General features: G+C 36.4%; 5 protein-coding genes across 10 annotated transcripts; 2 read left to right on the forward strand and 3 right to left on the reverse strand.

Annotated features, from left to right (window-relative positions):
* The first annotated feature begins 1,889 nt into the window (after nucleotides 1-1,889).
* LOC110633606 (protein ALUMINUM SENSITIVE 3) lies at nucleotides 1,890-4,225 on the forward strand. The gene is made up of 3 exons (XM_021782281.2): nucleotides 1,890-2,478; nucleotides 3,351-3,596; nucleotides 3,713-4,225. Exons 1-3 carry the CDS (start codon nucleotides 2,245-2,247, stop codon nucleotides 4,025-4,027), a joined length of 795 nt encoding a protein of 264 aa, XP_021637973.2. The 5' UTR covers nucleotides 1,890-2,244; the 3' UTR covers nucleotides 4,028-4,225.
* Nucleotides 4,226-4,539: 314 nt separating this feature from the next.
* On the reverse strand, nucleotides 4,540-5,544 carry LOC110633615 (pathogenesis-related protein PR-1). Its single transcript, XM_021782292.2, has one exon. It carries the CDS (start codon nucleotides 5,404-5,406, stop codon nucleotides 4,810-4,812), a length of 597 nt encoding a protein of 198 aa, XP_021637984.2. The 5' UTR covers nucleotides 5,407-5,544; the 3' UTR covers nucleotides 4,540-4,809.
* A 340-nt stretch (nucleotides 5,545-5,884) lies between these two features.
* On the forward strand, nucleotides 5,885-7,564 carry LOC110633561 (uncharacterized). Of its 2 annotated transcripts, none has more exons than XM_021782209.2 (4): nucleotides 5,885-6,142; nucleotides 6,228-6,406; nucleotides 6,499-6,697; nucleotides 7,255-7,564. In XM_021782209.2, the coding sequence occupies exons 1-4, from the start codon at nucleotides 6,100-6,102 to the stop codon at nucleotides 7,479-7,481; spliced, it is 648 nt and encodes a 215-aa protein (XP_021637901.2). In that variant the 5' UTR covers nucleotides 5,885-6,099; the 3' UTR covers nucleotides 7,482-7,564. The 2 variants fall into 2 exon arrangements, with proteins under 2 accessions (XP_021637901.2, XP_021637910.2); XM_021782218.2 differs by having other exon boundaries at nucleotides 5,914-6,142; nucleotides 7,273-7,564.
* A 1,894-nt stretch (nucleotides 7,565-9,458) lies between these two features.
* LOC110633572 (uncharacterized) lies at nucleotides 9,459-11,195 on the reverse strand. 4 transcript variants are annotated; one of them, XM_021782262.2, is made up of 4 exons: nucleotides 10,394-11,195; nucleotides 10,226-10,304; nucleotides 10,050-10,137; nucleotides 9,459-9,984 (listed from the first exon to the last, which is right to left on the reverse strand). In XM_021782262.2, exons 1-4 carry the CDS (start codon nucleotides 10,613-10,615, stop codon nucleotides 9,903-9,905), a joined length of 471 nt encoding a protein of 156 aa, XP_021637954.1. In that variant the 5' UTR covers nucleotides 10,616-11,195; the 3' UTR covers nucleotides 9,459-9,902. The 4 variants fall into 4 exon arrangements, with proteins under 4 accessions (XP_021637954.1, XP_021637960.1, XP_021637947.2 ...); XM_021782268.2 differs by having other exon boundaries at nucleotides 10,050-10,107; nucleotides 10,202-10,304; XM_021782255.2 differs by having other exon boundaries at nucleotides 9,459-10,137.
* Nucleotides 11,196-11,345: 150 nt separating this feature from the next.
* LOC110633547 (serine/arginine-rich splicing factor RS2Z33) lies at nucleotides 11,346-14,617 on the reverse strand. Of its 2 annotated transcripts, none has more exons than XM_021782199.2 (7): nucleotides 14,473-14,617; nucleotides 13,653-13,766; nucleotides 12,979-13,018; nucleotides 12,743-12,838; nucleotides 12,312-12,499; nucleotides 12,068-12,163; nucleotides 11,346-11,939 (listed from the first exon to the last, which is right to left on the reverse strand). In XM_021782199.2, the coding sequence occupies exons 2-7, from the start codon at nucleotides 13,757-13,759 to the stop codon at nucleotides 11,561-11,563; spliced, it is 906 nt and encodes a 301-aa protein (XP_021637891.2). In that variant the 5' UTR covers nucleotides 13,760-13,766; nucleotides 14,473-14,617; the 3' UTR covers nucleotides 11,346-11,560. The 2 variants fall into 2 exon arrangements, with proteins under 2 accessions (XP_021637891.2, XP_021637884.2); XM_021782192.2 differs by having other exon boundaries at nucleotides 13,653-13,854; nucleotides 14,473-14,587.
* Between the last annotated feature and the right edge of the window lie 6,620 nt (nucleotides 14,618-21,237).

The following is a 21,237-nucleotide window of genomic DNA, read 5'->3' on the forward strand; positions in this document are numbered from 1 at the left end:
TTGTCACGAAGCTCTCCGGTACTCTCGGTTTTCTTGTGGGGTTCACGGTTTGCGAGAAATCTAGCCCAAAAGTCGAAATGGGCTAAAACTTCCCGGACAAAAATTGGGCAAATCGCTCAATGGATTTTGGTGTTCTTGGTGTCTATGTAAAGCTCTCGAGATGTAGATGAAGTTTGACACAAGACCCGGTCCGATTGGCGGGCGAATCGGCCGAATTTTGGCCGGGAAGGTGAAGCGTCGCGCGTGCGCAGGGGAGGAGTTCGCGCTCATTTTCCGGCCATTTGGAGCACCGACCGGCGGTGGGGAAAGGCTGGGGCGGTGCGCCAGCGAGGTGGGGAGGCGGCGACGTGGAGTTGGGGGGGGAGAGAGGAGAGAGAAAACGGGAGAGAGAGGAAGAGAGACGGGAACGCGCGGGGGGGACGAAAAAAGAAGAAGGCCAGTCCGATTCGACAGGTCCGATCCGGTCAGGTTCGATTCGGCCGGTCCTATTCAGGATACAAAATTTTAAATTTTTACTCTGCCTTGGGACCGAAAATGAGGCCCAAAAATTTCGAAAAAAATTCTAGAAAACTCAGAAAAATCCGTAGAGTCCAAATATATTTTTAGTTTTACCACGTGGTCTTTAAATTAATTTTTAAAAATCATCAAAGTTTTATATTTTTGAAAAATCGAACCCGATTTCTAAAATCCAAAAAATTTCAAATAATTTCCTAAAATTTAAATAAAATAAAATATTAATATTTACCCATAAAATAATAAATTTAAAAATTAGGGGTGTTACATTAGAGCTCTATTTTACAAATTTTTATCAAGTGAAACGAATATATATACAATAAATTATGGTCAGACCCATTACAATTAACGGTTACAATTACAAATTTTACCTATTAATCTAATTACATCCAAATAATACCACTCTCAAACACATCACATTACATTATAGTAAATAAAATAATATCTCTCTCACTCTTCTCTACACAATTAAATTATCTACTTGAACATTGCAATACATTATGAATGATTTCACTAAATGCATAATTAATAACCATTCAATAAGGGGTTACATCCTCTTAAATTTTGTACTCTTTTTTCATCCATGAACTAAATTTAAATTATCTCTCTTAAAATGCTCATATAGTACTGTTAGTATATTCAATCCTAATGTTAATAAGAACCCATTTAAATAGAAATTAATAACACTAAAATATAAATCTTAAATTATATAAAAAATAAAAATATTTTTCTCATTTAAATTAATATATATATAATATTTTATTATAATTTTAAATCTCACACTAACAAATTCAACAAACGGCAGCAAATTAAAAATTCTAAACTAGTTTATAATAAAAAAATAATAAAAAAAGCTACCTCTTTAATTAAACATGTAAGCAATCGATGAACTAGTTAAGACCTATATGTATGTATGTAGACATCCCATCCCATATATATATATATATATATATATATATATATAATTTTGATGACAATAACGTGAGGTGGCAGCACAGCCAGAAAATATTGCAAGGTGTGAGTTTATAATTGCAACTTCACATGCAAATTTTAAAACTTTACAATATACTATTAGTTAAGTTGATGATAATCGATACAGCTATATATATATATATATATATATATATATATATATATTCTCCAGTTGGCCTTATTGAGTATTGTTGTTGGCCCAAATTCACCTTATCCTGTGTATATTCTCCAATTATTTACTTATTTATTTATTTTTATTAATTAACCATTTTATTTCTCTTACATTGCTTGTCAAATTTGCATGCCGCGTAAAATTACATATGATGCGTGAAGCCATCAAAACAAAGAATCTGGTCTGGATTCGTGTCAAGCCCTTCCTTCAGCCGGAAGAGCGAGTTGACACAAAAGACAATGAAACTTTTTCTTGCAGATTTCGTAGCAAATCGTACGTACGTTCGGTTACTTTCCAGTCATAAGTGATGGGTGATTAATTAAATATTAAAGTAATAATTGTTGATCAAGAGACATGCCCTGCCCACCCTTGAATTTTTCTTCTCTTGTCTTCTTCAAATAGTAACTTCACAAGATACCTCTGATCTATTAGGGGAAGGTCGTTTCTTCATCTAACCATCGCCAAAACCTACCGTTAAGTCGTTAACTCAAGCCCTTTTTCCTACTAGACAAAACCCTCTGGGTGTGCACTAGTCTGCAGTCTATGAGTCAGTTGCTGCATTTGGCAGCTGTTTCCAAGTTTCATCAATGGATGTTGAGTGGCTTCTCGAGTTTCTTAGGGGCATGATAAAGCCGGTGGCTGCCCTTGCAGTGGTGCTTATGGCGGTGCTTTTATCCTTTATGCAGAAGTTGGGTTTGGAGGGAGAGATGATTTATTCCATATTTAGGGCTTTTCTTCAGTTATCTGTTATTGGGTTTGTTTTGCAGTTCATTTTCAGTCAGGACCGTAGCGTTTGGATCATTGTCGCTTACCTTTTCATGGTTAACCCCTTTTTTTTCCTGGTTGATTCTTTGCTTTTTGTTATTTTTCAATTGAAAGGTCTATTTGTTCTGTTGGTGAAGGGAATACAGAGTGTTGAATTTTAACTTTATTGTCCCTGCTCTTTCCACGAACTCACATGAAATTATAGACATGTATATTGAATCTGATTGGGGTGGTAGATTGGTTTTTCCTGGGGATCATTACTTAAAAGATTGAGAATTGAAGTTTTTATTTAATATCCTTTTAATTTTCTCAGCAGTAAATAGTTCTGTTTGAATTCATAATTTTTCTCTACTGCTACTTTTTTATTTGTATTTAATTAGAGAAAGTACTGGTGTTGGTACTGGTGTTGGCCTATCTGTTCATCTGTTGCGGTTCAAATAAGTTTGCAGATTGTGTGTATTGTCTTGTCCATATCTTGCAGATTAGGCTGTGAATTGAGCTCGGAATTCCATCATACGGACACATTCTGTTCTGCCCCAGCCTAGCCCACATGAAAAACAGAAAGTTACACTGTTTTATTTGTTCCTAGTTGAGTTGACCATGGATGATTTCTGTTAAGTGATCAGTAATGACTGATCTAAAACAAATACAGCTTAATGGAAAAAAGAATCCATATAGCCAACACCAATTAGTTTGAGTTTAAGGCTTAGATGTTGATGTTATCAGTAATGACTGAACAGAAAATTAGGGAAAGCAGATGGTAGTCTTCTGTTACTCTCTTATTACTTAGTTCTACCAAGAAATCCCTCAAAGACCCAGAAATTTTCTTGCGTTTTTCCTCGAAAATTTACTCATGGCAGCTGCTTCTTACCATTTCCATAACAAAAGCTTGATGGGTTCCTAAGATTGTTTTGAAATTCCCCTGTAGGTCTCTGTTGCAGGTTATACAGCTGGTCAAAGAGCCAAGCATGTTCCTCGAGGAAAGTATGTGGCTGGAGCTTCTATCCTGGCAGGAACTGCTGTGACCATGTTCGTGCTTGTTATTCTGAATGTTTTCCCCTTTACTCCGAGATACATCATCCCTGTTGCAGGAATGATGGTTGGCAATGCAATGACAGTCACTGGGGTTACAATGAAACGACTTCGAGATGATATTAAAGTGCAAATGAGTCTGGTATAGAGAGTTGATGACAACTTTTCTTTAGATCTTTATTCTCAATTCACAAGTTACAGTGAATGCCTTCGATACGAATTGAACTTGGTGGTTTCTAACTTTCTATTGTTTGGCAGGTAGAGACAGCATTGGCACTTGGTGCAACTCCTCGCCAAGCCACACTTCAACAAGTGAAAAGGGCTCTGGTCATTGCTCTTTCTCCAGTGCTGGACAACGCCAAAACTGTGGGTCTGATTTCGCTTCCTGGAGCAATGACTGGCCTTATAATGGGAGGAGCTTCTCCATTGGAGGCCATTCAACTACAAATTGTGGTAATGAACATGCTCATCGGCGCATCAACTGTTAGCAGTATCATGTCTACGTACCTTTGTTGGCCTGCATTCTTCACACCTGCTTATCAGTTAGAAACTAAGGTCTTCAGCTCAGATTGAGTTCTCGTGTTGGTCTTTCTTTTTCTTTAAAAAAAAAAAAAAGAAAAACCATTTATACAATCCCTTGAATGTAATGCTTGAAATGTGAAAAATTCTAGCATTTTCCGAGTAACACTTTGATCAAGGAGGACTCCTTAATGATTGATTCTCCCTCTTATACCTTGAGATCAAATATGAAGAACAATCTCTCTCTCTCTCTCTCTCTCTCTCTCTCTCTCTCTCTCTTTTTTTTTTTTTTTTTTTTGTGGGGGTGGCTAGAAACCTAGAATTAACAAATTGAATTGCCAGAAAATTTTGGGATTTCAGAGTGGATGCCTCGTTTACATTCAAAACTTGTATAATTATTTTGTTTCTATCTAATTTAATACTTTATTGAATGATCACTAGTGGAGAACAATTTGCAGACAGACTCAATCCTCCAGTCTAGTTTCCCTTGCAGTTAAACTATGGGTGACCTCAATAATAAATTGGAAACTAGGGCAATTTATAAAGATCATTAATTGGAACAGATCGGAGAAAAAGATTATTACAAATCAAATTCCATCAAAAGCTGAAAAACTTGCCAGGCATGCTTTAATTAGATTTAGAACAAGATGCCTGCAGGGTACATATGTTTAACACTAGATATAAATAAGAATAAAAACATACATAGTTACAATACTCAGCCATCCAAGCCAATATATTGGGAAATTCTTGCTTGTATATCCAATACATATGTATGTTGGAATCCACATATGTGAAATTTTATAGGTCCCTGAAAATCTTAGAAGGAGGATTGGCAATTATGCACTGCCGGGGGGAGGATAGACGATGGATTTGGTAAAAGTGCCACCGAATGGGCCCTCAAAATAGTAATTCCCCGGAGGATCATAGGAGCAAACATATAAGAAGCCTTTATTATTGCGGCACTCAACGCGCCCACACCCTACCTTTTCGGTGGTCTTCCATACAAGCTGCGTAAAATGGCCGCACATCTCCCCGTTGATGCACTCATTTGTTTTCTGATTGTAATAGACGTTTTCATCGGCCCAACACTTAACGACTTCTGCTGGACCCCAGTGGGCTTTCAAGCTCCAGAACAAGTTCTCGCCGTAGGGACTATCAGGAGAATGCTGCAGCTCACAATCGTCAATGCGTTGGTTGGCCCATCGGCGAGCGTATTTGGCCAATGTTCTGTTCCACCTTAAGGGTTTCAAGCCGTAGGCAGACCTGACGTTGTTGTGGGCAACGATGAATTGGTGAGCCATTGCTGCTCTCCCTAGTTGAACGACTGGATGCAATTCATCTGGTAAGCGGCGATGAAGTGGGAATATGGAGGAGACGGAGAGGATGAAAAGGGAAGAAATGAGTATGGTGAAGAGGAACCGAAATGGCGACATGCTTAGATGGAGAAGATGATGGTCGCCCCCTGCAGAATGCGAGAGCGAGCAACAGGGCAAGGGAAAAGGATGGTTTTCTTTTTTATCTGGATGAGTTTGAGTTTAATTGGTCCTATTATTAGATATATAATTTTTATGTTACTACTATTTTTTCTTTTGCATTTGATTTGTTTTTTCATGGACAAGAAACCTCAGTCAATGACACGAAAGCCCGCACTTTTAGGATTATCATTTTACAAAATTATAATTTAAAAAAAATATATATATATATATATTAAAAAAAATTATATCCTATTACAGTAATTTCATATAGATAAATTTATATAAAATAATAAATAAAAAATAAATTATAAATAAATAAAAATAATTATTAAATTTTAAAAATAAAAAATTTATTAAATAATTATTTGACAATTATAATTTTCATAGATTCACTTATATATATATATATATTCATTCCTATGTAATTACTCCTATATTAAGCACCCCTACGCCTCACGTGGCAATAAACCGGTCGGTGCGAATTGCGCACCTAAGCGTATCATATACAACAACCCTGTTAATAACTCGCAGCGCGAACCAGTCGTCTCCGTCCTTGGCACGCGAACGGAATCAAATTCGAAATCATCTCCACGAAACTGAAATCAGAAATCTCATAGCCGCCGTCAAGGTCTCATCAAAGTAAAGCTCGCTATGTCTGTTTGGCATCTGTTATTATTCGTGAGCTGTGTTCCAGGTAAATTTGTTTTCTCATAATTGAGGAATGGAAAATCTGTACTTTTTTGATTGACTGATTGATTGAGCATGTTTATGCTTGCCAGGTTTTGTTATATCAGCTGTTGTGACGCTTGATTCAATTAAAATTTACAATTCTCACGAATGGCTGAAAACTTCAAAGCCAATCGTGTATTTCTATTGTAAAAGGGAGAACAAGACCCATTTGCCCGATGTCAAGGAAGTTAATGTCTCCTATGCTTTCAAAGGCGAAGAATCTTGGCAGGTAAATGTAAATTTTTATTATTTAAATGATTTCTCCCTTAATTTTGATGTCGATAACAATAATCTTGTTCATTTTTTTTTCATCAATTTTAGCCTCTAACGGAATTTACAAGTAAGAAGTGCAAGCGCTGTGGATTCTACGAGGAAGACAAGTTGAAATCCGATGATGTGTTTGATGAATGGGAATTTTGTCCTTCTGATTTTGTGGATTCTGATGGAAAATATAGGCGAATTAAGGACAAGGAATTTGATGCTACGTTCTTGTGTCCACAGTGCGTACCTCTAGCTGCTGGTATGTAATTGCTTTTCATTTGTGCTTTACATTATTAACTGCTCTAATCCCAATTTGAGAAAAAAAAATTTTCTATATGTTACTTTAGTGAGAGCTCGATACTTTGATGAATGATTGTGGGGAATTTGCCCCAGATAACTAGACAGTTTTGGCAGTACTAGCAAGGAATAAATCTGTTTCTGGGTTTTGGCTAGGACTACTATAGTTGTGTGCTGGGGTTTGTGTCAAACATGAGTGATCATGTGTAAGTTTACATCTATGCATGATCCTGCTGCCTGCGCTAATTTTTCATTCATGATGTTTCCAAATTTATAGATGCTCTTGATACTTTTGCTGAATACCTTAATCAGGCTGTTGTTTTCTCATTGGTTGAGGAGGTAAATCAACCTCTTTAGTCCATTAGAATGAGAAGGCTTTGAAATGTTCTGCCTCCAATCTTGTGACTGGCAATATGCATGCTAATTTTTGACTTGCTTGTATGTGTGGTCGAAACTCAGATGTATAACCTTTTCTTTGTTTAGAAGAATGGTCATGATTGGATTCTTCATGTGTCTTAGATTCCAACTCTGCCTCAGGCTCGCATAATAGAGGGAGTAAAGGAATGCATGTTGCTGTGGTAATATTGATTAGTGCTCTGGTTTCAACTGTATTGATTCTTGGGATAGTGGTAGTGTTCAAGCACTGGCAACAGAAGAAAAGGGAGCAAGAACAAGCTCGATTTTTGAAGCTGTTTGAAGATGGGGATGACATTGAGGATGAACTGGGACTTGGCACTGTAATATGATGAATGGTATTAACTTGTTATCATCTGTACAGCCTGTTAATTTTATACACGTTTTGGATGGAGTTATACTGAAATTCTGTGTAGAGTGATCTTTTGCTTGTTAAAAACAGATCATTTGGGGGGTTAGCAAAAAATAAGCAATTGCTATGCGAATGATTTTCAACATAGACGTTACCCTAATCATGTCTCCAAAGTCATAATGAAGCAGAAACAATCTTGTTTGCCTTTAGAAACGAGTATCTTTACCAGGGACTATAACATCAAATAAAATGCTATGTGTGTGTGTGTGTGCGCGCGCGCGCAGAGGAGTGGGATGGGGGTGTAGACATATGCCAAATGAAAAAGACAGACAAAAAAAACATCATGTTGCTTGCCGAACATGTTTCTGGGATACATCAGACTAGTGGTTACCAGTCTGTAGAGAGCTCGTTTGTATTGCATCAGGAAAAATGTTAAGAAAATCCCATCTCTGCCAGTCAACTTATGTTAGTCTATGGTAATTCAATAGAGACATGATATAATCTTTTGAATTTGAACTGTTATTTAGAACTGAAAAACATTATGAAAATGAGTACTGGATGCACCCATCATAGATTGAATTTTGCTCAGAAAGGGGAACAATGGAAAAGTAAATGGTTAATGATTACTAGTACAGTCTACTATCTAGAATTACATTTCTTAGGCAAACTTTTATTAGTTTATATTCAACTCTGATCCCCTTTGCTTAAAGCTGGATGGATTTACTGACTAGTTGCAGGAAAAAGGTATTATTGAACACTGCCTCCTTGACGGACCTTTATCTTTTATTCTGACTCAAAGATAATAGAATCCTCTCCGATGCATCTATATGTGAACTTTTTATTCCCCATATGCTTGTGGGTGTTGCAGGTGCAAACAAGGCCAGTAACCGAAAATACCTTGAAAAAGCCCCATTTCATCCGGCTTGTAGCTACAAGCGTATGTGAGATTTTGCCCTCCATAGTAATAGAAATCATCCTCTTCCACACGTCCAAACCATGATTCATAGGCACACCAAGCAGTATCATCAAAAGAAAGATGGCTTTCTGCATTGTCATGATGACTACCGTAACTGTCTCCACGTTCATCACTTTGTAGCCAACATTCTGCCTTTTCCAATCTATTGTCATCTCCGTAGGAGAAAGAGTTATCATCAAAATAGCCACTTAAGCAACTGTCATATTCGCCATCCCAATTCCTCCAGCTGTTGTATGGCAGCTGGTCTCGCTCATAGTAGCTAGCTGCAAGATAGACCTTATCTTTCTCATATGGTGAAGAAATTGAGTTGCCGCATAAGGCATCCTCTTCGTAAGGGGAGTATGAGTCTGATACCAAACAAAGATAGCTTATAGCTTCTAATATCGGATGACGCTCTTCATACATGCCATCAGAATCAAAATTATGACCAAAAGGAGCAGAATAACCGTTTGTGACAGTTAGTTCTTGCATATAATTAGTGGAAGAGGTCATGGTGGATATCACACCACCCACAACCTCAGACTTGGTTATGCAGAATCAGGAAATTTTACAAATTGCCAGTGCTCTAGAGGCGGGAAGCGCTAAATACTCATTCACCCACTAAGCTCAAGGCAGCAGCTTCAACTTGGTGGATGGGAATAGGAGGCGTTTCTCTTTCGCTCACCATTTCTGTTCCTCCTATTACAATTAAATTCCTCTATTTTCTATCAACATAGGTGTTGGCATTTAGTTGCTCACTGCTCAGCTGCAAATAGCATTTTAACTAGAAGATTGTCATCCGACTGTGGCATGTAAGTTCTATTTTAATCACAAAGATAGAAAATATTACACTTGGCAGACTAGAAATACAATGATAAATTCATGATAAACTCTAAACTAAGCCTAATCTAGAAATACAATGATCCAACAACAAAAAGCAAAACAGGTTGCTCGAAAGCATTTAAACCAAGAAAACAAGGATCACGCCACCAGGAACTAAGATGCTTAGAAAACTCACCTTCTTCAATTTATATCATTGTATCAAAAGGTGAAGGTATTGGGAGCGTGCGTCCAAAAAAACAGAAAATTAGTAAACTATGAACAATATTAGGATAAATACGTGAAATCAGTACATTGAGCACTTCTGCGACGCTTTTGGCCAGCAGCATCCCTCCTTAGCTTTACGTTTGTTTGTCGCAGAAGCGAGGGAAAAGAAAACAGAGAGAGAACATGATGTATGGTGCTGCTATGCGACTAATTTAGAACTGAACAAAATTGTGCATGACGAGCTGTAGATGGGTAGGCGGGCTTTTTTTTGCCTAATATAGAACTTCCTCACAAATCTAAACCAAGACCTTATTATCATAGATGGATAGCACAAGTGTTTCTGTGATCTTTCACTTTGGAACCATTGTGCTATCATCCAAACAGCCACTTTAGTAGCGACTAGTTGTTCAAGGAGCGATTGAAATTACCCAACTCCTTGGACTGGGAACCATAGATTGCCTTAATTGTGTCTCGACAGGATCTGCAAGAAAAGATGGTGTCAACTGTCGAAATGGTAGGGAATTGAGATGATGAGTATGGGTTGACCTGCAAGCCTCTTTGTTAAATTTCTTCTTGCCAATGCCATAGAGTGAGAGAAATACATCTGGCTCCACGCGACAAAAATATGGACGATCTATTTAAAGAAAGAAAAATATGTAAAGCATGAAATATAAGAACCCAGATTTGTAGAACAATACATGGCGGGATTGATGAGTGAAGACCAGGGTAAATAGAGCACTTGCGAGTGCTTTTGTCATAGTGTATACACCATCCATCTGGGCCCATTAAGCTTCTGTAAAGCTGACAGAAAACCAGTTACTAATAGTCTCTGAAAGTTCTCGCCATTTATTTCTTGAAATTGAAATTTGAGCATATATAGTATACGGCACCTCAATGTCTGAAGGGTCCGTGAAGATTTCTTCGGGAGTGGCGAAGGAAGGACCCTTGGCAAGCTTGCAGCATGCACCGCAGCCCTCCACGCAGCGCCATAGCTGCTCATTCCTCTTGGCCTGGGGCCTGGTCTTGTTCTTTCCACTATGCCATGGCCGGTGCGCTGCCGAGATGCTGGCGTTAAGAGAGGACGGCAGAGTGATGACGCAAGAGTAAGACATATTAATTGGATAAATGTTTTGGCTATAACCAGACGACCTAAATATAAGATAGAAGCGGAGTGGAGTTCACAAATAATTGAACTTCTGGATGAATGTCAACGCTCCTTTTAACCAGGTCTTTTTCTCTGTGGTTTTCTATCTTCACGTCTTATAGTATTAGTGGGCTTATTAGCCATTTTCCCTCTGCTTTTTTATCTTCATGTCTTATAGTATTAGTGGGTCACAATTATCCCCTCCATTTGTTATCTTGATTAAAATTATGGTTGGGCGTTTATACACCTTAAAATCAAAAATCAAGATTAGGTGTTTGTACACCTTGATATAAGTAAGATATTACTATTTTTATCTTTCCATCTCACTAGACTTTACCCTTTGTTTCCCACATCTCAGCTTCTGATGGAAACACTAGACCTGCAACTGCAATGGCTTACCTGGTTCCAAAACCCACACAAGCTCCATGGACCACTATCTTGGCCCCCGACGGGGCTGCTTGCTTAGGCAAGCCGCAGCCTATCTCACCTTCTCAAGCAAATAGACAGCCCCGAACAGAAACCCTATAATCTTTTTGCGTTAGTCCATATACACGCATGCACTATTTCAAACCTGCACTTAATTTCTTCAAAGTGGTTGATTTACATTCATGCTCACTTCCATAATTCCCGCATCTGTTACCTATTCATGTCTTTGCAATTTCCTGGGATTCTAGATTCTACGTCCAGAAAAAGTAATATTAAACAGAATAATAAAATTGATTAACAACTATAGCTCCCAATACCAGAATTCAAAATATGCTTCCTAAACCAAGTCAAGAGCTTTCAAGTATAGTTCCGTACTTCCAAAGCAATCAAATGATTACAATTGCTTAAATAGAAGAGGAAAACACCAGAAGTTGCAGATGAGATGCATGTGCAACTGAGGCACTTCCAGTTCCATTAGGCCAAACTTCTAGGGTGACTCGCTGCCTCTTGGGGCGCGGCGGTTGTCCTCATAATCATCATCAACAGGGCTCCTGTCATCCCTAGGACTGGGACTGGGACTGGGACTGCGGCTGCGGCCATTAGTTTGAGCTGGACTTCCATACCTCCCATCTCCAGGGCTCTGTCTTTCAGGGCTTCTGCTCCCCCTTAGGCTACCACTATATTCTGATCTCTCTTGCTGGTCATCCAGTTTCCGAGCTTTGGCAGAAGGGTTTGGGCTGCCTTCATCAAGCGTTATGCTGCGGTTCCTACTCTTGGAGGGCAGACCATTCTTTGGCTCATGGCTCAGGGACCTGTCATCATTCTCAACACTTGGCTCTCTCTTTGGTGGTGGAGATCTTGACCGGCTAACAAATACAGGAGATCCAATTAATGCAATAATATTATATTTTATCAAAAAAATAAAAAAAAAAGAGCAAGCACTACAATCTAACAAAGCAGATTAGCATTTGATCACTGACTAAAGTCCACAAACCTGTAACTTCGACCTCGGCTGTAACTTGGGCTACGACTTCTGCCACGGCGAGGAGAGTGCGATCTAGCTGGTGATCGGGAATAACTCCGACCACGCCTGTAACATAGGGAGAGCAGGCAATAACAAATTAAGGGCACTTAATGCATTGAACATCTGCAGGGAATGATTTCCTCTAAAACGAAATACACAAACCAAAACAGGAATACAGGATGGTGTTGGATAAATCTAGAGAAAATGAGATTACCTCAGTTTCTTGGGACTGTTCTTGCAGTTCCTCTCTATATGGCCCCCCTCTCCACACCGATAACACTTGTTCTTCCAGTCTCCAGCTTTGCAATCTCGAGCCCAATGGCCATCTATGCCACAATTAAAGCAACGTCCAGATCCTGGAGGAGGACCTCTGCCCAAATATTCTCGAGAACCACGAGGTACCTAACCACACAGTAAAAAAACACAAATTTCCCTTTCATTAATTATTATCAACAAACTTCATAAATGGAAAAGTGAAGAACTAAATCATATAATTTGTAGAAGCAATCTTTGTAACGTAACATGAACAATAATAAAAATTTCAGAAATCCTTCCTTCAATTTTTCCATAAAACAACAATGGATGATTTCAATCTTTAAGCCAACAAATATTCTACCTAAAGAAAGATTAAGTTAAAAAACCTACCCCCTTTGCAAATTCCACAATGATACGGCTGCCATCAAACTCCTTACCATCCAAGTGATATCTTGCATCATCAGCATCACGAGGATCACTAAATTCCTGTTTAGAAATGTAAGAACACAAACCATAAAAGCACACTATATTTTGCACAACATATCTATATAGCAAATAAAATTACACGTGCTCAATCAAAGCTTTGAAGACCTAATGCCATGGAAAACACAAGGAAAAACACTTACAACAAATGCGTAGTCACGCTTCATATCCACATCTCGTACTCTGCGAAACGGTTTCCACAAACAGTAAGGCCATCATTACTTAAGTACTGCAAGTGTATGATACTTCACCCCTCATAGACGAACTAAACACCAGTTTGAGATTGTTGCCAATTCCATAAAAACACGCAATAACATAATAGAAAGTATCGCCAAACTCTCCTATAACTCTGGCAAGAATTTCCACCAATTCCACCATGGCAACCCTCTCACCATAGGCCTCCAGGTTAGGCAAAAGCCCAGAAACCTTCAACAAGATCATTCAAGTTAAAAAAAACATGACACCTAGGGCCACAAGATTCCCACACAGATAACGTGACAGTTAACACAAAACAAGCTGCCGAGGAGCTATTTGTCCTATTTTCAGGAGGCTAATTGCATACCCTATGACCAATAATTGTTAATCCAAGGATTTATTCAGCTAAACGAAAAAGCAGAAAGATAATAATCAGGGAGCGGCATAAGATAGAAAGGCATACTTAAAATGGCATTTAGGAAAGGCTACGGAGCTCACTTGGAGGAGCTATTGCAACTGGTTAAGAATAAATAGAACACTTGCGACTGTTTCTAGGCAGAAAACAATATATACCACTCTGAGCCAATAAACCCAAAAATTTTAACATTCAACTAGAGTTTACCTTCCATATTTGCTGAAGAGGTATTCAAGGTCTCGTGACCTTGTGCGAGATGCCAGGTGACCAACATAGAGACGTGTATTGGCATGTCGATCGTCATAACGCGGCATTTTCAAGCTGCAGCAAATAGAATATTCCAAACAACGTTTTAATGAACATCTGGAAACAAAGTTCCTAGTTTCTTCAATTCGACACCAGAAAAAGCCTGACCATTAAACAATTCAGCAATAATGGGAGAAGCCAACAAAAAGCAATTGAAACCAGGACTTTTTTTCAAGAATATAAGACATCCCTAAACAAATTTAAACACTTCCCATCCTACGCAAGGAGATGAATTGGCATCTTTTCCCAAAAAGTTTGAAGAAGGGGAAGGAGAAGAAGTCCTAATGGTGGACAAAAACATAGCCATAAAAATCAAACTCAGCTCCATATGATTACAGAGTGAACCCAATATACATACATACATGGTAGGTTTAAAAAAGTAGCCCTTCTTGAAATCAATTGCTCAAGGTTTTAAGTGAGAGAGAAAGAGGAAAGGAACATATGTGCAGATAGACCTCCAAAGCGAAAGGTATCAAGAGGAAAGCGAACAGATCTATATATCAAAATCTTGATTGAAAACCCAAAAAGAGAGAGAGAGAGAGAGAGAGAGAGAGAGAAAAGATATAATCTTTTTGAAGCATCCATTAAAAACAAACCCTCAAAAATCGAATCCACCAACACGAAACATAATTTTAATTGAAAAATTGAAACTGAAAACAAAGAATAAGGGCTAATTAAACGAGAATCATAGAAAGAGTGAGGTTATCAGAGGAGTTCCAACCTGGAAAGGTGAAGAAGGCTAAGGCCGTCTTCTCTGTAGGAGTCGTCAAGCTAGATTGAAGCTTTTCAGATTTGTAGAACCAAGCAAAGCCGACGGCCATTTATTTCTCTCCTATAAAAAGATTGGAGGGCCACGATACGTTTACGTTAATCTAAGGGTTAGAAATCCACGACGATACTTGATCAACTGACGATAGCTTGTTTGACTTTCAGGCCACGAGTGGATGAGTGGGCCGTTCCTACATTAGCTATAGGCCTTTTGCAAAATTGATGGGCTTTGGTCCCAACTGTATAATTAAGTAAATATTTTTATAATGTTATTTGAGCTATCGTTAATGAAAATATCATTTAAAATATATTATTATTAATAATTAAATTTAATATATTTTAATTAAAAAATTTTAAAACAACTAAATAAATTTCAGTCAAGTATTATATTATTTAACTCAATTAGCTTAATTAAATAAATAATTTTTATTTTATTTGAATTTAAAAGTCCAAAGTCAAATTTTTTAATTTTAGATAATAAAGTCTAGTGTTTTGGTTGGGTTTGATTATAATCAAAGAGTAAAATTGAATTTGAGAAAGTTAATTGATAAATTATAATATAATTTATAAGGTTTGGTGAAATCTATAAATTAATCTTTATATCTTTAAAATTAAATAATTTAATTCTTATTTTTTATCATATATATAAATCAGTCATTTATTTAATTTTTTTGTCTAAGTTATTATTGATTTTTAAAAATTATCAAAATGCACTTTATTATATTTTTTTATCTGAAACAATTAAATTTTTGAAATTTTATTTACGTTTTATATTTAAAAAGTGAATATATTTATATTATTTATTATATATAATAAATATATTTATGTAACAAATATTATATAATAAATATATTATTAATATAATAAATTTTGAATATCAATAGCTGAATTTTGGAGAACATATTGTCAAGAGCATGGACACTTTCTTTATTTTTAATATCATTACAATTATTTTTAAAATGATAACATGTTATATTTGAATATCAATCAAAAGTAAATTAATTCCACAACTTGATATTCAGGGATCAAGTGCAACTTCATCAAGAAATGTTGTCTTCCGCTTTATCATATTTCAAGAATTTCTTTCCATAGCAGGACTCAACCCCTATACCTCTACAAAGGGCGCTCCATCAATTCCAAAATGATTGGATCCCCCACCTGGAGTAGTCAAGGTCAACTTCGATGGTGCTATTGATAAAATACGCAATTGTGGTTCTGTTGCGGCTATTGCAAGTGATTCCTCTAGTGTTCTATGCAGTTGGATTTGCAAGAAGATCTCAAGAATTGTTGATACCCTGGTTTTGGAACCATTACTTGTAGGGAAGCTGTGCAGCTTGTAAGAATTAGAGGAATCCTTAACATTCTTATCGAAGGAGATGCTTTGATGGTTATTCAATCTCTGCAAGGATTGTCAACCCAGCTTTCGATCAAAGGTCCTCTATCAGATGTGCTGCAATTATCCACATGTTTTCAATCTCATTTTTTTTCTCTCATATTAATAGGATGAGAAATTCTGCAGCTCACAATCTTGCAAGAAAGTGTCTCCATGTGTTGACCCCGTGTAGCTCAAAATGAGCATTGATTTTGATGATAACAAAACTCAAAGAGAATCTATCTAACCTAACCTTAAAGTGATGTGTAGATTCTTTGTCTTATGCATAAAGAACCTTTGAAGTTGTATCTAAGGAGAAAGGATACTCAAATGTATTTCAAGACAAATCTAAAATGAGAAAAAGGCTATGGAAATCAAGACTCAAAGCAAAGGTATAAAAAGCATAGTGTTAGAGTCTTAGGTCTTTTTGTGAAAAAGAATAGATGAGAATTTAGTCATATGGAGCTCAAAAATGAAAATTTATTTTCTGATTACTTTTTCTCATCATGACCTTGAACACAACTATTGAAACATTTTTTAAAGGTCTAAATCATTTTACATTGCAAGTTGAGATATGCAGCTGTTGACTTAGTTTGCTAACTGGTTTGCTAAATTTTTCAGTTTGCTAATGAGTTTGCTAAAAACGTTAGTTTACTAACCAGTTTACTGACTGCTCCTAAAATTTCGTGAGTTTGCTAATTTATCAGAGCTGCTCAACTTCGCACAAAAGGACAAAATAACGGCTATTTTGTCTTGGGCAGTGTGTATAACGTTCCAAAAGGGTTTCAAACGGTCTAAAATGATTTGGGACTATAAATACACATTCTTTACTTCATTTACACTTAATGAAAGCTTACATTTGAACTCTAACATTGATTTTTCATTTATTGCTTTTATTCAAGAGCTTTAAAGATTTTGAGCTACCATTGCAAATCAACTCATCTCTTCTTTATAGTTTGATTTGTATTGAGTAAGAGTGAGTGTTGAAACATTGAATTGCATTCAAGAGAGGTTGTACAAGCACCTATTGAAGCTTGGGAGAGTTAGTGCTTGTGATTGCACTTGAGAAGGTTTCAAGCTACCTTGGTGTAAAAGCTTGGTGTTGAGAAATTGTAAAGGGCTTTTGGTCTCTTGCCTTCAAAAGAGCAAATAGTGGAGAGAAGACTCAAAGAGGGTTCTTTGAGAGAGTGGATGTAGGCTAGTTAAGCCGAACCACTATAAAAATCCTTGTGTTTGATCTCTCTATCCTTTACCCTTTTACTTATGTGCAATTTTAAATTTTTCTTCATATACATGATATTGAATGTTGGTTAAATAGATTAAGTTGATAAATTTGTGGACATATTAAGTGACTTGAGAAATCAATTGTATATTGTATGGTGCATGCCTTGTTAGATATTGCCATATACATTGATTGAGGGTTAAATTGCATCTTAGGAGTTGAACATAGCCACAATTTTTCATTAGGCTACAAGCAAGGGCCGAAAAATTGTTAAAGTCCAATTCACCCCCCTCTTGGACTATTTTTGGGACAACAAATTGGTATCAGAGCCTGACTCTCTTGCTTAGGATATTACAACCTTAGAGTGATCCATAATGGCTAGTTCATCTAGTAATACTGTCGGTATACCTGCACCTTTAGTTGAAGGCTACTCAATCACTAGACCACCTCTTTTCAATGGCACTAATTATTCTTTTTGGAAAGTAAAATGAGAAATTTCATACAATCTGTAGATATTGATGCATGGAGAATTATTAAAAATGGTCCACATGTTCCTCAAAAGAATGGTCCAGGAACTTCAAAAGTTCCAAAACTTGAAGATGAATATGATGACAATGATTGGAAGAAAATTTCTATAAATGCCAAAGCTATCAATATTTTGCATTGCTCACTTGACCTTAATGAATACAATCGTGTTTCAGGATGTCAATCTGCTAAGGAAATTTGGGATAAGCTTGAAGTGACTTATGAAGGAACTGATGTTGTTAAAGAGTCCAAAGCAAACCTTCTTATTCGAGATTATGAGCTGTTTGAAATGAGGCCAGGAGAATCAATTGCGGATATGAGTACAAGGTTTACTGATCTTGTAAATCTTCTCAAAGCGCTTGGTAAAAGATTTGAGGAAGCTAAACTTATGAAGAAAATTCTTAGATTACTTCTAAAGTCTTGGGAAGCAAAGACAACAGTTATCCAAGATACCAAAGATTTCAAAACATTCACCTATGATGAACTCATTGGTTCTCTCATTGCACATGAGATGGTATACAAGAAGGATGAAGTTGAAAATGAGCAAAAGAAGAAGAAAAGTATTGCTCTCAAGTCAAATAAGGATGAAGATAAGAAGAAAGGAGTTGCATTCAAAGTTGACTCAAGTGACAACTCAAGTGCTTCGAGTGAAGATGATGATGAAATGGCTATGCTTGCAAGAAAATTTAAAAGAGCTTTCAAGAAAGGAGGAAGCAAATACAAGAAATTCTTGAAAAAGTATACTCCCAAGGATAAACACTTCAGAGATTCAAAAGAAGAAATTGTATGTTATGAGTGTCACAAACCTGGACATATCAAGCCCAAATGTCCATTGCTCAAAAAGAAGAAAGGAAAAGAAGATAGGAGCAAGAAAGCTATAAAGTAGTATGGAGCAACAGTGAAGAATCTTCAAATGATGAATCAAGTGACAAAGAGGCTGCTCTTCTTTGTATGATGGCACTTGAAGAGAAAGTCGAAAGTTCACAAAAGGAAGAAGAAAGTGACAATGAGGTAAACTCTTATGAATCTCCTAATGTAGAAGAACTTGAACTTGCATTTGCTAGAGTATATGATGAGTATAGAAATTACAAGAGAAAGTGCACTAAAATGAATTTAGAGATTGAATCATTGAGATCACAAAATATTGCCATGTCCAATGTGTATAAAGAAAATGAATTTTACAAAGGACAAATTGCCATGTTTAAAGAACTAGATTTAGAGTTGAAAATCTCAAAAGATACTTGTGAAATGCTCATTGAGAAAAATAAAGTTCTTGAAACTAAAGTAGAGTCTTTGACAAATGATTTGACAAAATTTACAAAAGGAAAAGAAACTCTAGATGTACTTCTTGGAAACCAAAGAATTTCGAGTGAAAAATATGGAATTGGTTTTGATGGTTTCATGAACTATGACAAGTACAAGAATCATTTCATTAAAGCATCTACATCTTCCTTGTCTAATGTTACATGTTATTATTGCAATAAAAGAGGTCATATGATTAGCTCTTGTGCACTTAGGAAAGGTCATCTTAAGGTAAAGAAGGTATGGGTACCAAAGGGAACCTTACCTAAGGTCACTAACCCCCAAGGACCCAAAGTTGCTTGGGTACCTAAAGCTAAATGATTAAATTTCAGGTTTGTTGCAAAGGGATGAAGGAAAGTGATAAATGGTATATAGATAGTGGTTGTTCAAAGCACATGACTGGTGAAAAGGACAAGTTTTCAAAAATCACAATGAAAGATGGAGGATATGTAAAATTTGGAGATAAAGGGAAAGGAAAAATAATTGGAAATGGCACAATTGGAACCAAACCTTGTATTGAAGATGTATCACTTGTTGAAGGTTTGAAATACAACTTGCTAAGTGTAAGCCAACTCAGCGATAAAGGCTTTGAGGTAAAGTTTACTTCTTCTCTGTGTACAATCAATAACTTAGATAATGATACATTGTTCATTGCCAATAGATCCAATAATGTTTACTTGCTTGACATGAATAATTTTGAAACTAATCATGGTACATGTCTAGTATCTCTTGATAACTCTAGTTATTTGTGGCATAGAAGACTAGGTCATGCAAGCATGCATACACTCTCAAAATTGTCTAAGAAATAACTTGTTAATGGTCTTCCTAAGATTAAGTATGAAAATGAATTTCAATGTAGAGCTTGTGCACTAGGAAAGCATACTAGAGCATCTTTTAAATCTAAAAATATTGTGTCTACCACTAGGCCATTAGAATTGCTTCATCTTGATTTATTTGGACCCGTAACTCCTACTAGTCTTGGTGGAAAGTCATATGCTTTAGTTATTGTTGATGACTATTCAAGATATACATGGACATTTTTCCTTGCTCATAAAGATGAAACTTTTGAAAAATTCACCTCTTTTAGTAAAATGGTTCAAAATGAAAAAGGCTTTTGCATCTCATCTATAAGAAGTGACCATGGAACTGAATTGGAAAATCATTTGTTTGAGAAATATTGTGATAAACATGGAATTAATCATAATTTTTCAGCTCCTAGAATACCACAACAAAATGGGGTAGTGGAAAGGAAAAATAGGACTTTGCAAGAAATGACTAGAACTATTTTGAGTGAAAATAATTTGCCAAAATACTTTTGGGCTGAAGCTGTTAATACATCTTGCTATGTGTTGAATAGAGTTTTGATTAGACCAATTTTGAAAAAGACCCCCTATGAGCTATGGAAAGGAATGAAACCAAATATCTCATATTTCAAAGCATTTGGTTGTAAGTGCTATATTTTAAATAACAAGAAGGATAACTTAAAGAAATTTGATGCTAAATCCGATGAAGGAATCTTTCTTGGGTATTCAACAAAGAGTAAAGCCTATAGAGTGTTCAATAGAAGAACTTTGGTTATTGAGGAAACTATTCATGTTTTGTTTGATGAGACTAACCCTTCTATTAGAAGGAAAAATGCTTGTGATGATAATAATGAGCAGATTTTTGGAAAAGAAAATTCAATATCAAGTCAAGAAATGGAACAAGTTGATGACAAAGATGAGGAAACTCAAGGAGAAACTACAATAGATGTCCATGATGCCAATGAAGATCAAATTAATGAAGAAATACCAAATTTGGAAGAATTACAAGTAAATGAGCCCCAACATGAAGATTTACCTAAAGAATGGAGATTCCATAGAAATCATCCTCAAGAAGACATTATTGATGATCCATCTCAGAGGATGATGACTAGAGCTCAATTGAGAAGATATTTTGGTAATGTTGCTTTTGTTTCACAAATTGAACCTAAATGTTTTGAAGATGCTCAAAATGATGAAAGTTGGATTCTTGCTATGCAAGAAGAACTAAATCAATTTGAGAGAAATAAAGTTTGGAATTTAGTGCCTAAACCAAAAGATCATTCAATTATTGGTACTAAATGGGTTTTTAGAAACAAAATGGATGAAAAAGGCAATGTTGTTAGGAACAAAGCTAGACTAGTGGCTCAAGGCTACAACCAAGAGGAAGGGATTGATTTTGATGAAACCTTTGCTCCGGTTGCTAGAATTGAGGCTATTAGGATGTTGTGTGCCTTTGCATGTTTCAAGGATTTTATGCTTTATCAAATGGATGTC

The sequence above is a fragment of the Hevea brasiliensis genome, chromosome 5 (assembly GCF_030052815.1).
Source record: "Hevea brasiliensis isolate MT/VB/25A 57/8 chromosome 5, ASM3005281v1, whole genome shotgun sequence".
Lineage (NCBI taxonomy): Eukaryota > Viridiplantae > Streptophyta > Magnoliopsida > Malpighiales > Euphorbiaceae > Hevea > Hevea brasiliensis.